This window comes from Nomascus leucogenys, chromosome 12 (assembly GCF_006542625.1).
Source record: "Nomascus leucogenys isolate Asia chromosome 12, Asia_NLE_v1, whole genome shotgun sequence".
NCBI lineage: Eukaryota > Metazoa > Chordata > Mammalia > Primates > Hylobatidae > Nomascus > Nomascus leucogenys.
Window position 1 is genome coordinate 52,852,253 of NC_044392.1, and position 8,207 is coordinate 52,860,459.

An 8,207-nucleotide genomic window follows, 5' to 3' on the forward strand; every position below is an offset into this window, starting at 1 on the left:
AAGTATTTGAACATGTGACCCAGAGAAGAGGACTTATAACTTGACTAGGCAACTTCTGTCACACTGGATTCATATGAAATTCCACTGCAAGTGACATCACCAGATTGGGGACCCTGAAGGGTTTGAGTATCTTCTCCACATCTGGTCATTTAGGCTAAGAAATTCCTTCTTGTCTGCCAGGTCTTTTAGCATTCATTTTGTTAACTCATTCAACACCTACTTACTGAGAAGGAATACTGGGCTAGACAGTGTGCTAGGGGCTGGGGAAACCGCAGTGCATAGGAGAGAATCCCCATCTCCAAGAGGATCACAGTCAAACAGACATAAATGGGTGATTACAACATACTGTAACAACATGGTTTTAGAAACACCTAGTGGAATCATACAGACGAAGATGCCAGGAAAGGCTTCTCAGAGAATCTGGCTTAGCAAATATCTCAACAAAGAGGGCTAAGCAGGGATGAGCCGAAGGAGAGGATGGAAAGTAGGTTGTGGGTGAGTTTTCCAGGCAGCATGTGCAAAGGCCCAGGAGAAAGAGGAAGGAGCCTGTGCTGAGGAATATTCGATTACTATTATCAGTGTCACACTTGCTATTCATCTAGACAGAAGCTCCTGAAACAAAAAGGATACACTTCAAAAGATGCCAATATATCCATGACCACACAAAAGAGTGTCTAGTCATATAATGAACGGTGTACATATGCAGGCAACTCACATCCTGCCAAATATTAAATTTCTAATATTATAATTTCTAATAAAACATTAGATTTATTATTATACAGAGTCATACTCCTTGACTGGGAAGCTCTCAACTTAATAAACATTCTTTAGTCTCACATCTTTTCTAAAGGAAAGAAATTAATGTTATATTCTTTTTCTTTTTTTTTTTTTTTTTTTGAGACGGAGTCTCGCTCTGTCGCCCAGGCTGGAGTGCAGTGGCGCGATCTCGGCTCACTGCAAGCTCCGCCTCCCGGGTTCACGCCATTCTCCTGCCTCAGCCTCTCCGAGTAGCTGGGACTACCGGCGCCCGCCACCACGCCCAGCTAATTTTTTGTATTTTTAGTAGAGACAGGGTTTCACCGTGGTCTCGATCTCCTGACCTCGTGATCCGCCCGCCTCGGCCTCCCAAAGTGCTGGGATTACAAGCGTGAGCCACCGCGCCCGGCCAATGTTATATTCTTGAGTGAAAAAAAGTGAGGTCTCAAAAGAGTATAATAGAATTTGGGGATGCATATATATTTTATATGTATACAGACGCATAAAAATCTAAAAGAATAAATTTTAATATGTTAACAGAAGACAGAAGTCATGTATTTTTTACTTTCTTCTTTTTGGCATATTTCTTTTTCTACTTTTTTTTTTTTTTTTTTTTTTACAAAAAACAATTCTTATTTGTGTACTTTTGAAACCTCACAGTAATATTTTCACAATACATTCCTGGCTGAAAGTTCACACTCGGAATTCCAGAGCAGTCCATGGCCAGGCCCACTGGGCTCCCCTTGCTCTCTCCTTGGCTTTGGTAACCACTGGCCCCAGGGACTCAGCCTGCTTTCCTATCCATCCCTTCAGTAGCTGTCACCATGCAGGTTACCCCTTCTGTTTCTTCTACCACTAACTCCATGTCTGACTGCAAGTGAAAGGAACAGAAGCCCAAATCTTTGGGTTTTAAGGAGTTTATTGCTAATCAGTAAAACAGAAAGAGACAGGAGATAAGCATGACAAAGTATAGGGAAGAAATGACTTTTGCCCAAACTTCCAAATTGTGTACAATTGAAGCCTCTGCTTTATAGTTCTTAGCACACCCCTCAAATAAGAAGGCAGTACTGGGAAGGCTCTGAACCTGTGGCAGAACCACTGATAGCTGTGGAGCTATTCCAAGGAGTCTGGGAATCAGGGGTATTATCAAGATCATTGTTAGAATAAATTAATCTTACTGTATATATAGCACAAGTTTTCAAGCATATGTAAATGCTACTAATAACCAAATAATTACACCTTGTTTCTTTAAACTGTAACTCTTAAGTATGTCTCTACATAATTTTTTGATGGTAAAGTGTCTGCATGCGCAAAAAGCTTGAAAACACTAATGGAGAAGAAGGAGGTCTCGGGAGTGTGACGGAACAGGTTTACATGGCAGCTTCATCATTTAACTGGTGAAAGTGACTATGTGTCTTAAACTCTCTGAGCCTCAGTTTGCACATCCAAAAGCAAGGATATAATTCCATGAACCTTTCCACCTCAAGTCCACAAGGCAGAATAGCAAGATGTTCACTGCCACTCTGAGGACCACCAAATAAAAGGACAATTTATTAGATCACTTGCCAGCATGGACACAATAGCCTCTTGGCATTTCTTATTATCCACAGAAAAATTAAAAGTATAAATGTAGAACAAAATTGTTTTTTTTTTTTAATAGTAACATGTAAGATCAATCTTTTTTTTTTTTTTTTTTTTGAGGCGGAGTCTCGCTCTGTCGCCCAGGCTGGAGTGCAGTGGCACCATCTCGGCTCACTGCAAGCTCCGCCTCCCAGGTTCATGCCATTCTCCTGCCTCAGCCTCTCCGAGTAGCTGGGACTACAGGCGCCCGCCACCACGCCCGGCTAATTTTTTGTATTTTTAGTAGAGACGGGGTTTCACCGTGGTCTCGATCTCCTGACCTCGTGATCCGCCCGCCTCGGCCTCCCAAAGTGCTGGGATTACAAGCATGAGCCACCGCGCCCGGCCCAATCTTTGTCTTTAAAATACCGTGTATCTCATTCTTGGAAAGCATCAAAAAGAAAATGTTATAGTAAGTTTTATCTACAACTTGAATTAAAATTATTCTTGAAATATGTTCTGAATGGTTAGATGAAATGGTAATTAAATACAAATAGAGATAATCATATACTCTCTCTCCATAAGGCTCCCACCTCCTTCAATGAAGTCTAGTTCACCTAAAATGACACTATTAATTCAATATTATAAATTGATAAGCATATTAAATCAAAACACAGCAAGATTATTTTAAGAGTCTGACTGAAATGTCAGGATGAGAAATAGATTAATAAATATTGGTTTCTAATGTCGGTAATGAAAACAAATACGTTATTTCCAGAAAATAAAAGGTCTTCGCCATTAGGTACAAATCATAACGGGATTATCTACGGTTACTACACTGTAACAACTTTTTACATATTGTATTATAGAACAAGCTTTTGAGAAGACAAAGCAACACATCAACAGTTTAACCAATTGTCTTTCTCTTTTAACAGGCTGGTCTACATTATATTAGATATAAAAGGCCCAGGTATTACTTGTGTTCGATCTTAGCCAAATGGCTGAGAAACATCCAGGTACATTTAAATCAGTGACAAAAGAAAACACTATCCGTTAATAAAATTACATAAAATAGGAAACATCTCTTACTTTAAGAGCAACCATGTTACTTGTTCCTATGGTGAAAACTGATGTTACCTCGATTAGTTAATTATTCATCCCAACACCTGGCCTTGCTCCCTTTTCCACCTCTAGCTGTTAACACTAGAGTTCAATAATTTGCTGATAAAGAATCTTAACTGCAGTATCTAACAGATCTTAGTGATTAAGCATATGACTTACCCTTTGATTGTACAGATAAGTAAACTGAGGCCAAAAGAGCTGAGGTACCTTATTAAAAATCAGAAAGCTAGTTAGTTGAAAAGCCCACCTGTCCTTCCTGTCCACATATCTCACCAGAAAAACAGCAATGGTGAAAAGTCAACTCTGTTTTTAATGGGCCACTTTGTATATTTTAACTGTTAAAATAATCCAAGAGGATATTAGTCATATACGAGGATCCTTTAGATGTAATGTGTAGGACCAGCGTTAATTTAATAAACCAAGTCTCCTCTTATTGAATTATTAATTCATAATTACAAAGATGACATTACAGTAAATTAAGAAATACTGTAATTTCATTCTCTCCAAAAAGCATACATTGAAGTTTGGTGAATACTGTTATATTTTCAACTAGTAAATCAATGTGCCAATTCTGGGCCTTAGGCATATTGTATATACTGGAATGATATTCACTTTAATTAAATTTGTTTCGAGATGTAGAATGTAATACAGATCCTACGTGTTTTTAAAAGTTCACATCAATTTCAAGCTTTTAAAAATGTATGTACACAAGAAAGCTTCTTTTGCAATTTATATGTTTATAAATGTTGCCATTAGCTAAGATATATTTTGGAATGTGATCAAACAACATTGAATGTCAAATCTTAACAGCAGGGCTCGTCTAAGGAATTCCCTCTAAGCTAAATCTGATACTTCTCATATGTGGCTACTGCTCTTTTAAACTACTGTATCCCTAAAGGGCTAAAAGGAAGAAAATCCTAACTTAATAAGTGAAGGCAGCAAGGCATAGTATTTGAATGGCTACCTTCCATTTTAACTCTACTTCTTAAATTCAAAATTGGATTTGGGTTTGTTTCAAGTTGTTCACAATTTACTAACGAAATGTACATCTCTCATTCTTACCCCAAAAGAAAGAAGTCATCCACTCCAGCTACATGTAAGTCTCCAATTTCTTTATTACAACTAAACGTGAAAACCGAAATACCACTCATTGAAAAAAAAATGTATAGAGAATTGGCAGGCTGCATGTTTACGTGAACCTTCAGAAAACATGGAAACACGCAGCCCCAACTCACCAGGAAAATCAACACTTGTGATCAAACTATTTTGTGACATTTTATGTCTTTTATACATTTCACTTCATATCCAGTATTCCAGTTTTGCACCGGCTTGCCTGTATCAACCCCAAATCGCCTGAAAGCAATCTAGTACTGTAGCAGAACAGTTTCAACATGAAGAGTTCTGCTCATTGCCTGTGGCGTGGTCTTCGAAACACCTGAATCAGACATTGATTCCCCTCCCCCTGCTATTTAAAACCGAGGGACGTCAGGCTTGGGTTGTAGGTAAAGAAAAGCCACAATAATCAAACAAACAAGCAACCAAAATACCCGAACACGGAACACGCTAAGAACAAAGGAAACACAAGAGTGTGAACAGGAAATGAAGCAACTCTACACACATAAATACCTTCTGGGGCCGCCAACGTAGGTAAAAGTAAAGGTGGAGTCTGAGTACCTGAAATCTGAAACAGAAAGTCCTGTCAAAAGCTACCCCTGGAGTGGATTTGTTTTAACCCCGATCAGGACTTGGGCCCTCCATTTGGTGGAGTCAGGGGAGGCCTGGCCGGGCGGGAGGCGAGGGCTGGAGGGCGGCGAGGGCCCTCTGCGCAGAGTCCGAGGGGATGAGGCGCGCCCCCGTCTGGGTGCAGCTGGAGGCCGCCCCGCTCAACAAGTGCCGGGTGCCATGGCAACGGCGGGAATTTCCCGGTCGGGAGGCCGGAAGCAGCCCTTGCTGGGCTCGCGGCAGCGAAAGCAAAATCCGATCTCTGCCGGGGGAGCAAAATGGACGAAAGGCGACCACGAGGCAGGGGCGCTGGGTGCCTTGGGAACCCAAGGAATCCCTTCTCTTTGCCAGTCAGAGGGGACTAGAGGGAGCCGAAGGGGCCGGAGATGGGCCGAGCGCTGCCCCCCGGGGGTCCTCGGCGCCGGGCGCAGCTTACGAGCTCAGCGCAGCGGGCTCCATTCTCGGCCGCCGCCGCTCAGCCCATTACGCAAACCCGGCGGGTCCAACCAACCCCGCTCTGCCGCCGCTGCTGGAACCCAGGAGGCATGCTTGGAGGCTTCGGGCACTACGCGGGGCTGGATATACCACGCACTGCCCTTTCGCCTAGACCCCGCTCGGGCCAAGCGGGTTCTGCCCTCAAAGCTCGTGGCTGCGCCAGACTTGGGGGTGGGGGGAGGGGAAGGCGCGAGGCTGGCGCCCCCTCCCCCCTTTGGCTCCCGCGTTCGTTGCAGCAGCTGTTGCCAAATGAACCCCAGAATGGGGACGTGCAACCCTCCACCCCACCCCCAGCCACACATGTCGCGGTCAGAAAACTGAGAAGGGGGCGCTGGGTCCGAGGTTCTGGAAAAGCAAGAACTCACCTGCAAACAGGCAGTCCTTCTCAGCTCTGGACTTCTGGATTACGACGTCGATATCCTTCTGAATTCGTTCTTGCCTTGAACCCATCCCCATTAAATAAATCCCTGGAAAAGAAGTAGCCGCTATTTCCACCCCACCCCACCCCCCTCGCACGCTTCCAACTTTCGTAAATATTCAGTTAAAAATGAAACCTCTGGCCGAGGCAGGGGCTGAAGGCCAAGTGGTTTCGGAAGTGATCCTGGGTGAGAGGAGGTGGAGGAGGAGGTGGAGGAGGAGGAGGAGGGGGAGGTTGGCTTTGCATTCCCAGATGTGACCGCCCAGCTGCTGCTCGCCGTTGCTGGATTCCAATTTCCTCTCCTTCTGACAATGGATTGGTGATGACACCGAGTCTCACTTTCTCCCTCCCCTGCCCGGACCAACGGCCGTGGGGGGCCGAGGATGCCGGGGACGGCGGGAGAGCTATCATCGGCTGGGCGGCGGGCGCCGGCGACGGGCGAGCCCCCCTCCGGCTCACGCGCGCACACTCCTCACGGCCCGCACTCCGGCCTTCCACACCCGCGCACACTCGCGCCCGCGGGCGGCGGCAGCCGTGCCCAGGCCGCTGCAGCGCCGCCCGCCCACCGAAGACCCTCCGCGCCAGCCGCCTAGTCACCCGGCCCGGCCGCGGGCCGCCGGGGCTCGCAGAGTATCAGCCATCTCGGGCAGGAGTCGCGTCTCCCCACCCCGACCTCCACTGGCGCCGGGAGCTGAGCGGCAGTGTAGGTAGCGAAGACTCCCTGGGGCTCCCAGCCTTCCCTCTCCGCGCCCCTCCCTCCATCACTTTTATGAATTTGACTCCAATTTCTAAAGGAATTATGAGTCTTGTGGCAAACACAAACCGGAGTGGCTGGGAGGGGGAAAAGGGGGGAAAAGAAAATCTTTAAAAATTAAAAAAATAATAAAACAAACAAATCTTTACTTGTTGCCACATCAGATAACACGGAAAAAGCCTTGAAATTACTCCAGACGTGCACCCTCCCCTTCCCTCAGTGCCTGAGTCTTTTTCCTCCAGATCGAAGTAGTTCAGCTCTTTTGGGGCGCCGTTTACGAAACACAGCCCCTTTTGAGGGACTTCCTCCTCTTGAGAAGTCTCACCAGTTCTCCCTTCCTAGGTGTTTCTGTTCATGAGAAATTGTCAGAATCAACTGGCACGTTCCAGGGTCTTCCTAAAAGATGGAAACCTGTTTGGCTTGCTTTTTAAAGCCACTTCCTTTGACAGTCAGTCAAGGGAAAGCTACAATCCAGGTGTTCAGAAATGAGATACTGCTCTGATTCTCACTTTCTGTTCTGCCTAAGGACACCTCAGGCTGACGTAGCTGCGCCACCTCTATAGTGGTTTATGCCCTAGGAGAGGTCTCCAGCAGGCACTTTTCTTGTTGATCTTTTCTCTACTGAGAAGGCTTCTGCCAGTAGACCATGACTCGTTTTGCTTTGCATTCTCAGTGCCATGTACAGTGCCTGGAATACAGGAGGGTGGCCTAAATGTTGGCTGAATGCATGAATGGTCATTTCTTGCAGCCTCTTTTCATTACCCTGTCTCATTAGCTTTCTTATCAGCATAAGTGCCCAAGAGTTGCCAAACTGTTTCAGACCCTTAATCAATTTAGTTCTGAGTCTGACCGTGACAACATGATGTTCAGCACGGTAGGAATGACTGCCATCTCTGAAGGAGTCTTAAGATTCTGTAGAATCAATGAAAGATTCTATGTTCTAATTCCTTTATCTTTCAGGAAAGAAATTACAAAATAGTTTCGTTGTCCAGTCATACTCACTATGAGTTATAAAAGGAAACATTCTTCTGCATTATCGAGATCCACTGCAGCCTTTGATGTAGTAAAGCCACAGTCACAACAGGCTATATCTCCTGCTCAGTCCTCTCCTGAAATGCTTCCTGTTTAGGGTAGGACAGATTCAAGCCCTTAGTCCTTCCTGGATATGTTGCTTTGTGAAGGCCCTTTGGCTGCCAGAAATGCTTTCTTCTCTTCCACATCACCACTGAGAATCATAAGTATTTCTTCTTCCATTATGTGCTCTAACTTCTCTGAAAGGCTGAAAGTCTATTAACTCACAAGAATTTATTTTATAGTTATCTAGCCACAAGGCTTGCATCTTCCAAGTAGAACCCTTACTACAAATAAATGTGAAATAGT

At 44.9% G+C, this 8,207-nt stretch overlaps 1 protein-coding gene across 1 annotated transcript; it reads left to right on the forward strand.

Moving 5' to 3' along the window:
• Positions 1–5,077: 5,077 nt before the first annotated feature.
• LOC100589428 lies at positions 5,078–6,975 on the forward strand. The gene is given in 6 exon segments (XM_030824744.1): positions 5,078–5,363; positions 5,366–5,417; positions 5,419–5,453; positions 5,456–5,770; positions 5,773–5,925; positions 5,928–6,975. Coding segments are annotated over 6 exon segments (795 nt in total). The 5' UTR covers positions 5,078–5,278; the 3' UTR covers positions 6,083–6,975.
• The last annotated feature ends 1,232 nt before the right edge of the window (positions 6,976–8,207 follow it).